The sequence below is a fragment of the Nyctereutes procyonoides genome, unplaced genomic scaffold (assembly GCF_905146905.1).
Source record: "Nyctereutes procyonoides isolate TBG_1078 unplaced genomic scaffold, NYPRO_anot_genome, whole genome shotgun sequence".
Taxonomy (NCBI): Eukaryota; Metazoa; Chordata; class Mammalia; order Carnivora; family Canidae; genus Nyctereutes; species Nyctereutes procyonoides.
The window spans coordinates 31,260,506-31,277,847 of record NW_026575044.1 but is presented as its reverse complement, the minus strand read 5'-3'; the positions used below and the strand labels follow the sequence as shown (position 1 = coordinate 31,277,847).

The 17,342-nt window shown below is 36.5% G+C and overlaps 1 protein-coding gene across 5 annotated transcripts in view; it reads right to left on the bottom strand.

Annotated features, from left to right (window-relative positions):
- Positions 1 to 6,615: 6,615 nt before the first annotated feature.
- Positions 6,616 to 17,342, bottom strand: part of DSC2 (desmocollin 2) — a 31,643-nt gene continuing 20,916 nt past the window's right edge. For 3 of the 5 annotated variants that reach the window (XM_055323819.1, XM_055323820.1, XM_055323823.1), the window contains exons 11-16: positions 17,132 to 17,274; positions 14,394 to 14,624; positions 11,917 to 12,153; positions 11,035 to 11,159; positions 9,562 to 9,819; positions 6,616 to 8,758 (exon numbers count right to left, since the gene is read on the bottom strand). In XM_055323819.1, coding sequence (XP_055179794.1) covers positions 8,561 to 8,758; positions 9,562 to 9,819; positions 11,035 to 11,159; positions 11,917 to 12,153; positions 14,394 to 14,624; positions 17,132 to 17,274 — 1,192 coding nt within the window. In that variant the 3' untranslated portion in view covers positions 6,616 to 8,560. Of the gene's footprint in view, positions 8,759 to 8,844; positions 8,891 to 9,561; positions 9,820 to 11,034; positions 11,160 to 11,916; positions 12,154 to 14,393; positions 14,625 to 17,131; positions 17,275 to 17,342 lie in introns of all 5 variants that reach the window. The other 2 variants (XM_055323821.1, XM_055323822.1) reach the window with 1 other exon arrangement.

The following is a 17,342-nucleotide window of genomic DNA, read 5'->3' as shown; positions in this document are numbered from 1 at the left end:
TATTTTATTATGTAGAAGGTTTTTAAAATGATCTTATTATGATTTCTATATGCATTATGCAAAAAAGGAATTTAAATTAACTGATGTTTATTTTTAAAATCTTGTAAAATGAAACATTAAAGTATAATTATTATAATGTAATGATAAATTTCTTTTCTTGTTTCAATTCAGTCATTTACTGTGAATATAGTATGTTCATAATAGGCTTGACATTAGTAAGGCTTAGATTTAAGGGTTTTCTTCACAGGTTGGCAAATCTCCAAAACTCCTAAAGCCTATGAGCTTTTTTTTCTCTTCATTTCATTCTATTAATTTCCCCTGATTTTATAAATAATAATATTCATTGTAAAATGGAAACACAGAAACATATCATGAAGAAATATTCTCATCATCCAGGGATTACTGCTCAATATTTTAGTTATATTACATACAGTCTGATATTTAAATGAATTTGGGATTATACTGATCTGGAGAATTATTCTATTTTTTTCACCAGCACTATATTTTATGCCTATTCTTATTTAACTAAATAGTCTTCAAAATAAAATGATTGCATGATATTCCCTTATCATCATTATCATAAAAATAGCAGTAGCTACCATTTATTGATATATTCATTAGCCAAGCACTAAGATAGGATCTTTATATCTATTTCCTCATTTATTCCTATTTTGTTTCCATTTTTGTGAGTAAGGACTCTGAGACTTCTATGACTTTCCAAGCTTACCCACTTAGTGAGACCAAAACACAATTTGAATTCATGTCTTGCAGACTATGAAGTCAGTATCCATGAACATTATATACATTATACTCGATTGTGGTATGTATCACAATAACATATTATAATTCATTTACTTTCCTGTCATGGAGCATCTGGTTTATTTCCAATTATCCATGTACTTAATTTCACTGAGATAAACATCTTTGAATGCATATAGGATCTTTGCACCATTATCTTACTTCCTTAGGATAAGTTCTTTTTATCTGATTTGACTGGTAATTTTGCACTGAAGCTTGTATGTTGACACCCACCCCTTGCCCTCCACTTCTGGCTTTCTGAACTTCTCATTCCCTATGAGTTCCCTCACGTTTCTGGTTCTTAGAAATTTTCCGATTGGCCTGTCCATGGAAACACTCCTTTAACTGAAAACTCTTGACTCTTCCCTCATGTTCCTTTCCTGTTTCATAGGCCCCTTTGAACGTCCCAGCCATGATAGTCACCCTATAAACATTACCTGTCACCCTACCTGACATGCCTTCCACACAACAGCTTAGTGCTGCCAAATAGCTGCCACCTCATGGACAGGTTATCAGAAGCATATGTTATTGGCCTCTCTGGTCCTATTTGTCTCTGGAGATTTGCCAATCCCAATTTGTTTTTGGAATATATGCAATATAATTTGGATGCATCTTATTGGCTAGCCACATTTATGTAGCAAAATTAGTTAACTTCTATTTACTCTTTACTAACTGTACTTGTCCCACGATACTTTCTTATGATTGTGCCTCTGGTTCACCTCTGTGTGGTAAGTAAGAACCGTGGAGTAGAGAGTACATTCTGAAATGGTTCCTTTACTGAAAGTGTAGAATTTTACTAATCTGTGTTTACTAATCTAAGTGTAGATTTTACTAATCTAGTACTAATCTGTACTAATTAGTACAGTTCTATCATCTTGTTTAATTCATCTTATGTGAAGAAGGAAGCTGAAAATGCTTAAGTGTCATAACCTCTAAACCATCACATAGACCCAGTCAATAAGTCCCTATCAATGGTTCTCAAATTTCAGAGGATATAAATAAAAGTGGCCTAGAAAACTTACTGAGAAATGAAGGCTTTTATCCTTCTTCCCTGTCATCCTTGTAATTCTGATTTCATAGGGGACCTTTATTTTGACAGACACTACAGGTGATTGGATGGAGATAATCTGTGCACCTATTTCAGCAAACTTGTTCTAATCCTTGTCAACTGCAAAAGAAACAATATTCTGCTCTGTCCTCTTTCCTGCATCCTAACATAAGAACTAAAAAAAAAAAAAAAAAAAAAAAAAAGGCAGCTAGTAGAAACTCCAGTTTTAAACTCTTAGGTATGCCCAGATTTCCTGTTGGAGCATGAGGGCACAGTCACAAAGGAGCTAAACAGTGGCAAAAAAAATAGCCCTTGACTTCCTTTGCACTGTTGCTACCAACAGAGGGCCAAGTTCATATATACCTGGAACTTAAAACATACCAAATGGGTTTGAAAGTAAGGAGTATGTCCCAAAGCCATGATACAGTCATGGTCCTCTATAAAATAAGATGTGGGTCTTTTTTCATAAAAGCTCAAAATGTTTTTCATAAGCTCAAAATGTTCTGCTTACTACACTAGCTATATGCAAAGCACTAGTTTCCTTTTCATTTCCTATTTTGTCAGCACTATGTTGTTTTGTTTGACATGAAGACTCTATGCTGTGTGTTTAATTTAAAATGCAGCTGGGGGGGGATCCCTGGGTGGCGCAGAGGTTTGGCGCCTGCCTTTGGCCCAGGGCGCGATCCTGGAGGTCCAGGATCGAATCCCACGTTGGGCTCCCGGTGCATGGAGCCTGCTTCTCCCTCTGCCTGTGTCTCTGCCTCTCTCTCTCTCTCTGTGACTATCATAAATAAATTTAAAAAAATTAAAATGCAGCTGGGTAATGCATTGATTTGCTCTCTTGTAAAAAGTTGAGGAAAAGTGACTTAAGCTGTTATGCAGCTGTTGGGGTATTAATGGGCAGGGGATGAGGACAGAGGACCCACCTAGGGAGGAAAAACAAGATCTCACTTTTTAAGATTTCAGTTCTTAGACTGAAACCAAGACCCGGGACAGAGGAAATAAAAAGAGACATGAATGATTCCTAAAAGCCAAAAAAACAGAAGCAATAGCTGACTTGTTATTTACTAAGTCTAGCCCACCATTCACTGGTTGGGTCCATTCCTTAAAACAGCAGGGCAGGCATTTCTGTCTTGTGTTATCTTCAGGCCACATTATCAGCTCACACTGCAATAGATAGAGTCACTGCCTCCCAAACTCATGGCTACATGTGTCTTTTCCTTTCCCCTCAGTTTCCTTCTGGTGGTGCACTTGAGCACCGTGGTGTCCTGTTACAGAATGTTGTCCTGCTCTAACTCCCAGGAAGCTCTTGAGATCTGCATCACTTTTCATGTCTTCTGGTTTCTCAAGATACTTCCAGAGTCTAGGCCTGACTTTCAAGTTTATAGATAATTAACTTGGTTTTGGCAAACCCATAAGAATCATTTCTAAAATATGAATGGCTCTTTGTTGCTTTTCCCCAGTGGGGCGGGGTGGTTAGCCCCTTAACAAAATTTATTTTCACTAGTGTTAGAATATGTTGTAATGAGAAGATGATCAAAAAAAAAAAAAAAGATTTACACATTGGTCAATGAGTTTCACATTGAGGAAGAAATGGCTTTAAAAAAATTTTTTTTTAAATCAAGTAAACTCTACCCCCAATATGGGGCTTGAACTCATGACCCCCAGACCAAGAGTCACATACTCTACTGACTGAGCCAGCTAAGTGCCTTGGAGATAAATGGTTCCTTAGGCAAAACTGCTGTCTAATCTCAGTCAGGTATCTACGTGAATTAATTCATCCATTCATATAACAAACGTATAATAAGTCTACTGTTTTATATGCTGAGCACACAGTGGTGAAGATGAACAAGAACAATCAAGGGCTATATTTTAGTGTCGTGTAGCTGGTTCTGAGGTCAGGCAATTGTTGGAGGTAGGAAGGAATTAACTAACCTGAACCAGAATTTGCCACTCCCACCACCGCAAGGGAGAAGCAGAAGGCATTCCAAAATCTCACCATTTCACTTTTTAAGTAGTGAATGTGAATGTTTGATGGTCTATGTATTCGATGTCCCAATGAGGAAAAAAGAATTCAATGCAGAATCTAATATACATCACATCTCAAATAGAAAATTTATGTCAAGGGACTATTAGATAGTTTGCTAGGAATCAAATAACTTAATTTGTAATCTTCTTCTTTTTTCCTTTGTGATGTGGGCAATACAATTTGACTCACCAGAATGTACCGATGGACCAGAGTTTGATGTGCGTACAAATGGGAACACTTTTCCTTGTCTTCAATAAGCTTCCCATATGAAAAGAACACACACACACACACACACACACACACACACACACACATGCACTTATGCATGCATATACACACATGACTATACACCTGTAAGTGAAAATTTTGTAAAATTTTGTGTGTCTAGAGCAATGTGCCCTAGACACATAAATGTCATGTAGCTAGAAGAGATGGTTTTTGAACTAAATCTTTTAAAAAGTCATATTTTTTCAAGAAGGAAGTGGATAATGAGTAGACACTGCAAAAGCAGGCCTTATTATGAGCAAGGCACAAGACAGAGTATGTGTGTGGGGGGCAAGGGAAGATTGGTATTTGAGTGTGATTTGCATTTCAAATTTATCCTCTAAAATCACAGAAGGCCCTATGCAGGAGAATGCCATGATCATATTTGTTCTTTGGCAACAGGTGAAAGGATGGAAGAGGGAAGAGTTTGGAGGTACAACCACTGTTGGAGCTGAGTGATGCTGAGGAACTGAGCAAGGATACTGTGGAAGAAACATATGAAGAGGAATGGAGGACAATAAAGGTAGGGTACTCATGCTCATGAACACTGGACTTGGGAGTAATGGAAACAACCTGACTCACTAGAATAGTAAAGTTGTTTTGCATCATCTGGAATTTTCTTTACTTGTATTGAGCACTTACCATGTGCCAAGTATCATGTGATGTGTTTTACAAGCATTGGACCATTCCATATTCACATCCACTCAAAACTACATTGTACTACGTCTTGCAGTAAAGTGTGTGGGTGGGAAGAGTAGCTAATTCATCTTGTACCTTGTCATACCAGCACACAATCTGTGTTACAAAGACCTCACATGGCTGTACTGGGGAGGCATTAAATGGCCATATATAAATGAATGAATAAATAAACTTGTATTTAAAATTCTCAGAAAGTTCAGCAGTTGGGGCAACAAACAGAATGTGCTATGCAAACAAGATAAAAAAGGAATTGAGTTTTATGATGTCTGCATGGGGTCTTGGAGCTTCAATTATTCAAGGCAGTTATAAGTATGATGGCTGTAGACACACACAAAAAAAATATTGGATTTCCAGTATGTTGCTGCCTAAGGGGTTGACCAGGGCAAAGTCTGGTGTCAAGACTTCAATGTGGAACCCAAGAAAAGCTGGAGATGGAGACTAAAAGGGAGGCCTATAGTCAAAGTCAGATTCTGCACAACACGATCAGGAACAAGATAAAAAAATATCTTTAAAATAGGGGATCCAAAAAATAAAGCAGAAAATGATTTCAGGGATAACCCAAATACAGACTAAATTGAACTAACAATACAGCTCTGTTGCCTTCCACCTGTTGAAGTAGCCCTTCCCATTTCTTAGGGGAAATCTCTCAAGGAGGCAAAATCTGATAACTAGAAATTTTATCTGTTTTTCATTTAAGTCTCAAGACCTATCACACTGATTTGTGGTCTATGGATAAGATGTAGCTTTCTGAATACCAAGAATGAGAGATCTAGAAACAATTATGAGCCATGAAGTTCCCAAAGGCCATCACAGGTAAAATACAAGTCACGCTTCTGGGAAAGATGAATGGGAATATGATGGCAAAATGTCAGCTGTAAGGCACAATGCAACTTGAGACTGAAGCTATGATTATCCCAACTAAGGCATTTTCTTCTCTTATGATAATAATAGCAGCTAATGTATATTGAGTGCTCCTTCTGCACCAATTCTTTCCATGAATTAACTCTTTTAACTCTGACAACAAAACTATAAAATAGACTTCTACAATCCCTTCAAATATAGAGAATATAGTAGAGGAAACTAGACTCAAAGTTAAGTGACTACTCAAATCCCACAATTAGTAAGGGTGGAGTTGGGATTCGCATCAAGGCACTCTCTGGAGTCTTTGTACTTTTAGGGTTACTATGGTGACTGCCAACTGCCTTAAATTCCCTGGCAAGCAACTGCTTGTCTCAGAGACAGGGAATCTCTCTAGCTAGAAGTGAAGCCCAGAAAGGGCATGACAGGAAGAGTCTTAAGAATATATAAGTTTTATAGGGTTTTAGAATTAGTGCCCATTTTAAGAAGTAGATGTTCTCCTTTCCATCCTATTTAAACTAAATAGTTTCATAGTATTTCAAATTAAGCAATCCTTCTCAGATGTTTCAGAAATCTTTGCAATATATGATCTGAACCACTGGATCTCTACGACCCTGTCATGAGGTAATCATATGAATAGACATATTCTCAAATTAACAGACATTCTAAAGTAAAGCAAAGCAACTTTCAATTATCCTATTTTAGTTGGTTTTTGTTAATATGAATCAGGATGTACATGTGACATATTTTAATCATTTAGTATTATAGGAGTGCCTTTTAGGTGGACCACTCTATATGAATTTCATGCTTAAAAGCTATTTTTTATTCAAATGTCTTACAGTCACCCTAGGAAAGGAGTTATATTACCATCCCCCATTTTATGATGAAATTTTGAAAAAAAACCACACAGACACAGAGAAACTATGTAACCAATATCCCGTAGCATCACAACCTTTAGAATAGCAAAATTATATACATTTGGTGAGAACAATGGACCAGTGATCTCTCCACATCAAACTCTAAAATTCTAAAAAATGTAGAACACGATTCTAAAGAACAGACTCATTTCTCAAAGTAAAACAAATGCAATCTTATAAGGTCATATCAGACACATGATTAACAAACACACTAATATTTTAAAACTACTTGATTTACTTTCTCATAACTAGTAATACACACATTGTGGACATGATTTATTTAAAACTTTGAGAAATAGTATTTTGACCGAACAATAATAAAACTATTAAAAAGATAAATTGATAATGGAATAATTACCCAATGTTAACCTTTAAAAATAATTGTTACAAGCCAAACTTGTGAATTTTAGATAGGCACATTATTAACAATTGTAACTATCAGAAATACTTTTAAAATGTCCATGCAGTTAGTATACATAAAAAATTCATTAGCTGAAATCAGCTGTGAAACATGGTCTGAAATTTGGTTGGCTGTTAAGTTTAATGTTGTCTTATTGTTTCAAAATATAAATAGATTGGCCCATTCTACATTTGTTAAAAACTGTAATCTTAAAATATGAAACAAAAAACTCTGATAGATATAACTAGGCATTTCATCTAAAAAGTTGTAAAATACTTATTCCTGGAGAACTTTCACAATCCCTGTACCTCAAAGCTTATTTCAAAACCATCATTATTTCTCATTTAAAAACTATACCCTTGCATTGAAGATATAAACTGTAAATATGCTATTATATACGAACCACACATATGCCAATTTTAATTACCCTTTTGTTAACATAGAATATTGCATCTAATAAAAGCATGACTTATTTTTACATTTTCAATGGCAAAGTTAAAGTTCTTTTGTTGAGGAAATAATGAAGCAATGACCAAGATATCTGAAACAATAACGTCAACATTATAACATTACTCCGATAAACAGAGAATACTACACTTACATAAAACACAAACAGAATCACTCACTTTAGAAGAGAAGAGAGATGGCATTTTAAAATACTAGACTCTCCAACCCAAGTAGAAATTTAAAAAATAAAGAGAAGAGAAAGATAGTGAGAGAGAGAAGAGTGTACACACACACACACACACACACACACACACACACATATATATATATATATATATATATATATATAGAGAGAGAGAGAGAGAGAGAGAGAGAGAGAGATCAAGGACCAAAACCATGTAGAAGTAAAAATACATTCTAGCAGTTTTTAAACTTAAGTTTTGCTGACAAGAGAGGTTAAGAGAGAAACATAGACTCAGTGCAGGATTTTATATAGAATAAAACAGAAACTAAACTCCACCAAAATGGAATTGTATTAATAGTTAATGCCTGCCTGGGACTCTCTCTTTGCATTAAAAAGAAAGGTAATGTTGTAAGAAGAAAACATTATCAAGAATGCAATATACATTGTATAATGTTTAGGAGAATGGCAGTTTTCAAGCACCACACGATTAACTAATTAGGTAAGTGAAGATAATATTAAAGCAAGTTCTTGACAATTTTCTATTAGGTTATACTTTAAGTAGTGTATGACATACACTTGAATTCATTACATTTTATTGCACTATAAAGTGGTTATTATCATTAGACTCAAATGTAAACAATAATTCCTTAATTTTCCTTAATTTTCCTATCTGTAGGTCTCCTTGGGTGGAAGACACTAATAAATAACTTTGTAAAACTTGGGAAATTTGGATACATATTTATAGCATTATCTTGTAAACATGCATTTGGCCAAAGAGATCCCATCAAAATAAAGAGGGGAAAACCCAAAACATAACATCTTGTATTTTTTTTAAAAAAAATCTGGCTGGTAATGAAAAAAGTAGTGGTTGGAAGGAGATAAAGTCACTGGGTTTTGTAGATTTATCAGAATACATTCATCTCTTGATGCATGCTTCTGCTAGTGTCCTAAATTTGGGTTCCAAATGATCCAAAAATTCAAGCCCATCTTCTTCTTGTCGTTCACTGCAACAACCTATAGAACCAGCCACGGATCCTTTTCCTTCATAGTTATATGTAAGGACATAGTCTTGAGCATGCTTATGCTTGTCATCTTGATTACACAGTTGCACCTTCTGCCAGGGGAGAAACACAATATATTTTATTATTATTATTTTAAACACCAAAACTTACTAACATAAAAATAATTGCTTTGATTTACCTTTCATTGTTTAATTTTTAATCAGAGTGTGTCCTCTAATGGATTCCTACATATAAAAAATGCACATGATTGGTCTATATCATAAATCATCTCTAAATTCACTATACAGCATGCTTTTAAAAACTCACACGCAGCAACAAGTATACAAGGATTCATATTAAGTAATCATTAGTTTCCCTTTCAAAATCATGTCTAAAGTGAAATGCACCCGTTAAACTGAACCCAAGTTGATATGGGCCCAGATCTTTCCAGATAGGCTTAGTGACCATAAGGCTTTAGTTGCCTCGTACCACATTTCCGGTTTCTGTGATGTGATTTGTCATGTGGGAAATAGTAATACAAAGTCATGGAAAAAAATAATTTAAGTATCATCCCACAGATAGCTTCTATATTTTAAAAATAAAAACATATAAACTGGGATAAAAATTCTTTTCAATTGTTCTTATACCAAATAAATAAGACATTTCATGTCCAATACATAAATAAATATCTAACACTATTTCGTAAGAATTAAACACCAAACAAAATAAGAGGAAAAATAAATACCCACTTAATATCTGAGCATTACTAAATTGAAATTAAGGAAAAACAATTTTCCAATTAATAGATTTAATATTTAATGGAAAATAAAGGTCAGGCCACTAAATTGTAGTGATTTAGAAAGTTGAAGAGAAATGAAAATAAATTCGTAGGACACTCAGGGAAACTCAAACTCACTTCACCAAGGCGGGGCTGAGTGAAATTATGCCATTCGGAGTAGGTGTATCTGCAGGTGTCCACCTCCACATGTCCTCCCCTACAGGAATCCAGGGTGTGATGATGCCCAGTCCCCCGGCATGATTCCAGGGTCTGATGTCCACCTTTCACCATTTCAATGCTCTCCTGCCCTCCATTTTTCACTCCTGATCCCATGGTGCCACACACTCCCTGAGCCGAACTGCCCACAGTATGGGTTGTGAAGCCATCCGTGGAACACTGAAATGAAAACAATTTGTGTACAAATTGTAAGACGAACAACAATAACATGCAGATAATGTCATACATTTTTGTGTTAGAAGGTAGGCTCTCTGAGAGCAAGAACTAAATCTTGCTCTCTTCACAATCCTGAGTCTCACCCAGGACTTGATGCAGTATCCAATGCATCTGCAAACTGCAGATATCAAGTGGTCTAAACCTTGAAACAAATCAGAAAGCTGAATATATATTCCTTCTTTAAATATTTCTTAGAATACTGTACATTGTTGTTTGTTAAATCCTTCCAAAATCTCAAGGCTCAAAATGAGGATTCCAGTGTCAATGCCTCACGTATATTTACCCTGTTTGTTTTAAATTCACTCCTTCACCTGACTAGAGCAGAAACAGAAATGATGATGAGTATTCTTATTCAGTGTCTAATCTCATTTCCCTTGATTAGAACAAAAAAACAGGAAAAAGAGTTGCCATAAAAATCTTAGCTTCAGTATTAAACCCTTGTGATCTCAATAAATACAAATAAATCAGCAGGGAAAATAAGAACACCAACATCCTGGTCACTAATTTCCTATGCTGTGCTTTTGTAGGAAAGTCTAAGGTGTTTTTTTTCCAATACTTTATTAAATGTCAACACACTTTTGCTTTCTAAATCTTTCCTGTTCTTATCATTATGCTTTTTGTAAAAAATTTACATGTTCCTCATCCACGTAGTAGGCTAGAAATCAAAGTTGGAGCTCTGTAGTCACTTGCTAGCAATGCTGTTTCATATATTTGACCTTTCTAACCATATTAGAACCAGAAAGACTCCATTAAAGTTCTTCCCACACTGATCAAAGCTTGTAGTCATTTTATTGCTGCTGCCAGAAAAAAAATAAAATAATTATGCTGATGACCTGTGAATAATTAAATGAAATATTTTTACAACACAAACAGCAGTTTCAATATTTAAAAAAGACTGGATTTAAAGTTGAAATCATGAAACATTTTAAGTAGAAATAATAATGATGTGCTAAAGTATTTTTACTATTAAGGAACACTATATGACCACATTGAAAGGCCACACACCACCATGAGAATCAAGGTCATTTTATCTATTCCATAGGGCTGCTGAAATTTTACGTATTCTAAGTCACCTGATCAAAAGGACTTCTCTCAGAAAAGTATTGATTAAACCAAGTTTGTCCTTTGTATTTATTTTAAAAAGAACAAACTACTTACTATTTTGTCATCTCCTGGAGCTTCTGTATTTGACACAATGAGGTTCTGCTGGGCTAAATCATCAGGAAATACTTTGGGCTGTTTAGCTGCCCCAGTACCCCCACAGACTAAGGTAAATAGGATACCTGGAGGATGAAAGAAGTTATTTCAGTTTATCATAAAACAATGTGGAGTTGTAATTCAGGATGATTAATACAAAGATGATTTTCCAGAAAACATAAATATGATGGCTTGTGGAGAAGTAGCACACAACCGGAAAGTCTGCCCTAACCAGGTATGCCATGAAGACGTGCTAAATGCCGTATTTCTGCACTAAATTTTACGTCTATGCTGAGATAACACTAGAACAGTAAAATGTGTTGAGTTGAAGCATCTGGGTGGCTCAGTCAGTTAAGCATCTGCCTTTAACTCAGGTCATGATCCTGGGTCCTGGGACCCAGCCCCACCTGCTTCTCTCTCTCCCTGGCCCTGCTCATGTTCCCTCTCTCTCTCAAATAAACAAAATCTTTTTTAAAAAACAAAAATAGGGGATCACTGGGTGGCGCAGCGGTTTAGCGCCTGCCTTTGGCCCAGGGCGCGATCCTGGAGACCCGGGATCGAGTCCCACGTCAGGCTCCCAGTGCATGGAGCCTGCTTCTCCCTCTGCCTGTGTCTCTGCCTCTCTCTCTCATTCTGTGTGACTATCATAAATAAATAAAAATAAAAAAATAAAAAAAAATAAATATGTTGTATTAAATAGAAATAGAGAACTATATACAAATGAACAGCTACAGATAGCAGTGCTGATTCTTTTTTTTTTTTTTTTTTAAGCAGTGCTGATTCTAAGAATGTGTCTCGAAAGTTATTTCAAAGGCTGTTATTTGAGTTGGTGAAGGAACTTACAAAAGAGCAACGCTATGCCCAACAATATTGCAAGGATGGCCCACTTTCCAAGTCTCACATCTCCGCCACCGGTCCTCGCATCTGTGCGAAGTGTGCAGTCATTTTCAGTAACACAGTCACATAAAAGTACATTTAATGGAGTGATGAGTGACCGGCCATGTCTATCTGCAACTCTGACAGATATGTGATATGTTCCAAAAGGAAGGTCCTTCTCATAGAAAAGACGAGCTGCCGTATCTGAAAGAAAATAAAACGAAGTGATAGAGAATGTCACTAATCTCTCCTAGTGGTAGGATATTCACCCTATTTCCCAACAAATGTATCTTCCTGATGGGAAGGCACAACTGCTACAGGATTGAGAAGATGAGTGGACTGGAAGTTCGAATCTAGAGCAACGGTAAACATACTACATACTACGTATATAAGTTTCTCTCTTCTCCCTCTTACATGAATGTCCTTTGGCTTTTATAGTAATATATCTTTCTGTCCATAAATAGACCTTCTATCATAAGTAATAGGCTTGTTAAGACATTGGTTTTGGGATGCCTGGATGGCTCAGTGGTTGAGCATCTGCCTTCAGCTCAGGACATGATCCCAGGGTCCTAGAGTCCTGGGATCAAGTCCCGCACCAGGCTCCTGGCAGGGAGTCTGCTTCTCTCTCTGCCTATGTCTTTGCCTCCCTCTCTGTGTCTCTCATAAATAAATAAATAAAATCTTCAGAAAAAAAAAAAAAGACACTGGTCTTTACCACATCTTTGAAAATATTTGCCTTCAGTGCAATTTTCTTTTATACATGGCTCATCACAGGGTAATAGTCTGAAATTCTGGATGGTTCCCCTTACTTTGTTTTCATATATTGTGCCAAACAAACATAAATAATTATTTTTTTAAATTTTTATTTATTTATGATAGGCACACAGTAAGAGAGAGAGAGAGGCAGAGACACAGGCAGAGGGAGAAGCAGGCTCCATGCACCGGGAGCCCGACGTGGGATTCGATCCCGGGTCTCCAGGATTGCGCCCTGGGCCAAAGGCAGGCGCCAAACCGCTGCGCCACCCAGGGATCCCCCAAACAAACATAAAAAACAGTTGTGGCTTACTGTCAGCCTGATTCTGACAACTCAGAACATGGCTGACCTTGAACATACTGGCAAACATGAGTTGTCCTGCTGCTGTACCATCTCATCATTCTATAAGACTCTGGAACCAACTGTCTAGTTTTTAGTTTTGATGTATTTTTTTTTGGTCAAGGATAGAAAATATCCAGGTCAATCTCTAATTCAGTCTTGGGTACAGATCCAAAGATATAATACTATTCTGAATATAAATGCTGCATGCCAATGCCTAAGAATAATCTCTCCTCACTTAACTGGCCTAGTGTGACAGTTCCATTTATTTTTAGGGTGTTTGAAGCTCTAAATATAAATTTGGGGGTTCGGGTAAAGAAATCAGTGAATAAGTCTGTTTTAAAAGAAAGCATGGTTAAGTTGGTAAGTCTATGTGTAAAAAATAAGACTAACAAAACCAAAATTTATGATGCATAATGTGTCATGGGCTGATGCATTAATTATCTTGTTTACTCCCCCAAATAATCCCATTTTACAGATGAGTAAATTAAGGCCCAAAGAGAATAAATAGCACGGTAATATTTATATCACTAATAAACAGTGGAGCCGGCATTTAACATAGCCTATCTTGACTTCAAAGCCTCTTTAGGATTCATTCTTCTTAACTTGATGCTTCCCAGACTTTTGTGTTATTTCACAGATGAGTAGAACTTTAAAGTCACAAAGCTTTGACCAACATAATCTTACCAATGTTTTACTGTATGAAGTAGGAACACTAAATAAATAAATAAGTAAATAAATAAATAAATAACTTCTTTCATATGATCTAAAAAGAAATGTTATGACTACCCAATCAGTAGAAAGGAGGAAATCTAAAAATAAGGTTAGTTCTTCTCAAGAAAGTTGACAACCTTACACACACACACCAGAATATTGTTAAAAATACTGAAAATGTTATCCATTCACAGAGCAGGATTTGGGACATGGGGCCGTAACTTGTCACCGTGGCTTCTATGCATCCTCGATTTTCTTCTCCCTTCCCGTTCCTCTTCCCCTGGCTTGCAACTTAGTTTTTTAATTTGTCTTAAGAGAAAATGGAGGAATATTCATCAGAAGCCTGGGGTTAAAAATCACATTCAAGGACACTTTAAAGGCAAACCCCCTCAGTTTACAGCAGATCTGAAAGTTGTGAACGCTGGAGTGCTGGGGGACCAGGACTTCAGGGCCAGTGCGTAGGACAGTCAGGACATGTGGAAGACACTAAAGAGTTTACAGCTGATGGAGGGAGTGGTGCAGCTAAATGGATAGGGGGCCCCTCCATTTTTGCCATTCTTGTCACCATAGTTCCTCTCATGGTTAAAGTCAGAAGTACAGACTAAGAGCTAAGTTGGTATTAATGATATTTACATACCATTAATTTTTGTTAATCTCCATGTTCTTTCTATGTCTGAATCAGGAATATTCTCCAATCTGAAGTCAAAGGGTGGGCCATTGATAGGCTCATCAGGGTCTATAGCAACAATGTCCGCAGATGGTGACAAGACGGTTTTGCAGATTACCACTGTGTGTTTTGGTATCGATGGGCCATTATCGTTCACATCTTGAAGTATAATTCCCAGTGTCCCAGTACATGTTCTCCCATCTGAAAAATTGGACATAATAATTATTTTTAATGTTCTGAGTTTTCACTGGGAAGTTATACATTGAAAAAATAGTTTTAAAAATGAATGTGGCACTTGTAACCTAGAAATGGCAGTGACAAAGACCAGGGAACCAGAAGAAATGAGATGTAAGAAAAATACAACCATCTCTTGCTTTGGACCATTTAAAAGAAGAGAGATGAGCAGGGGGATGTGTATTTTCTCCAGCTGGCATACTTTGCATAGGGCAAAACAATTTCACCTCTCAAAATCTCTTGTTCTCAGACTACACACTATTTTCTTGATCTCTCTGAAAACCAGGGCTGTGGAACATCCTGAACATCTCTTCCCATTGGAGTCCACCCACAGAGCACATGGCTCACTGACTGAATCCGGTTAATTGCATTGTCTTTAAAAACCAACATCCACGATGTCTGCTCTTCTACCGTTGTGCTAAATGCCTGAACTTCCCTTCCATTAAACGTTTAGAGTTGTGCAATACACTCTATTTTTTTTGGCACGTCGTGATTAGTATTGGTGTACAATATTTAAACCAAAGCTCTTAGGCATCAAATTCAGTTTCACGGCTCTGTTTCTCATGTTAGTTAAATAGATCACACTCTTATTCACTGGAGTGTATGCATGCCATGCTCACTCTCTAATATTAATGCGATTCTACGTGAGTAATTACTAATTCTGAATACAAAGTCATGGAGAATGAACTACCCATGGTTTCATGATTTTTTGTGGCTGGTACACTCCTACTCAATGTTTCAAATATTTTGAAAGCACACTCCTCCTCTCCAAAGCAGGAATAACACAGCAACACAAACACCTAAAACTGAGTTATATAGAAGAGATATCTGAGTGACACTGCCAAGAAAGTTTAATTTGAGAAGATACTGAGAAGAAGAGAGAAACTGAACCCAAAGCTGAAGAAATCGCTCTGCTCAGGTGAGTGGAAAGTACTACCAGAAAGCACAGGGACGAGAGAGGAAAGCGTGGAAACCTGTACACACACAAACCTTGCAAAAGAGTTTTAGAAAGAGGAAGCAAGTGCTGCAGAAAAGCAGGAGGATGGAGAGTGAGAATAGGCCCGAATTCAGTGCTCACAAGACAGCATCTTTCATTAAGAGCAGTAGGGAGGGTCCAAATGAAATTAGCCAGTATAGATTTTAGAAAAGATAAAAACAAGGTCCCACGACATATTTATTCCATTCTACAATGATGATTAGCTCATCTAAACTCATACAAATATTTGATCTCTCAATTATTTTATTTCCTCTGCAACAAAGGAAAATGTAGAATAAAATTATATCCCAAATCTCTAATTCCAGACAGTAATTTTATCTGACCTACCAACAAGCTATTTGTTATGTGCTGTTAAAAACGTAAGAAGATGGGATCCCTGGGTGGCTCAGCGGTTTGGCGCCTGCCTTTGGCCCAGGGCGCGATCCTGGAGTCCCGGGATTGAGTCCTACATCAGGCTCCTGGCATGAAGCCTGCTTCTCCCTCCTCCTGTGTCTCTGCCTCTCTCTCTCTCTCTCGCTCTCTCTCTATATATATAATAAATAAATAAATCTTAGAAAAAAAATGTAACAAGAATAGATTTGATTTTCATCTGCCTTTGACCAAAAAGCATGTCCTGACAAAGGGATAAAGGAAGCTGAGGCCTTAAGGGACAGTCTTTAATGAATCAAAGTTGAATTAATAATAATCACAACCTTACCAATTCAGTCAATGGATATAAACCATTTCTCACTTTAGAGAGAACTGAAATTCCTAAAACATCTTCCAAAATCACTTCTAGACTCTAATGTTGTAAGCTATAGTGTAATAACTGATGTTTACTGTAGTCAACATATTTAGTTTACGGATGCACAAAGGCCAAATGTAACTCATACACTAAATGGATCTCATAACCACTGTGTTTACATTTCTCTCCATTTTGTAGCACTCATAGAACATTTTACACTTTATATGGTTTTATGGATTCACAGTGTTTAATTTTATAAGGTACTGTTAATCATGACTATGATTATTTTTATATAATGTTCTCAATCAGAATTCTAACCTCCACGTACACTGATAGTTCCCTGTAAAAAGACAAAAACAGTTTTCTAGGAATGCGCTATGGGGCAATAAGTATGTGCTCCCTGCAACGAACTTTCCTGCCAAAGTGAGTATTTTTAAAGATACGACTAGATAAATTGAAGCTAATTTTACTAGAGTAACTGTCTCACTTTTCAATGATTGTTTACTTTTAATAAATTATGGTTTCCAGTATTTCTATTACTAAATTTTATAATTACATACAACTGAGGGTGTTATTAGGAAACATCCATGTGTTAATAAACTACATCAAACCTTTCAATTGCTCCATGTCTTCCAGGGAGAAATATATTTCGAGAATACATGCAGCTGACTTAAAATCAATGTGGTTGGCTTAAGAACTGAGGATGAAAGTAGGGGGAAACTGATGTAGCTGGCTTAGAAACAAAGTTCTTACCTTTGTCTGATGCAAGAATTGTAATATTATATATACCACCTCTGATCATCTCTGCCTCTCGATCCAGGTTTCTGAAAATTGTAGGGATTCCTGTGTTTTCATTTATTCTGACCCAGTCTTTCGGATCACTTAATCTCCTGTACCTGTTAATAATGAAGTAAAATAACAACTGTATCATAGGCCCAATTATAATTTTGGCATCAAATTATGA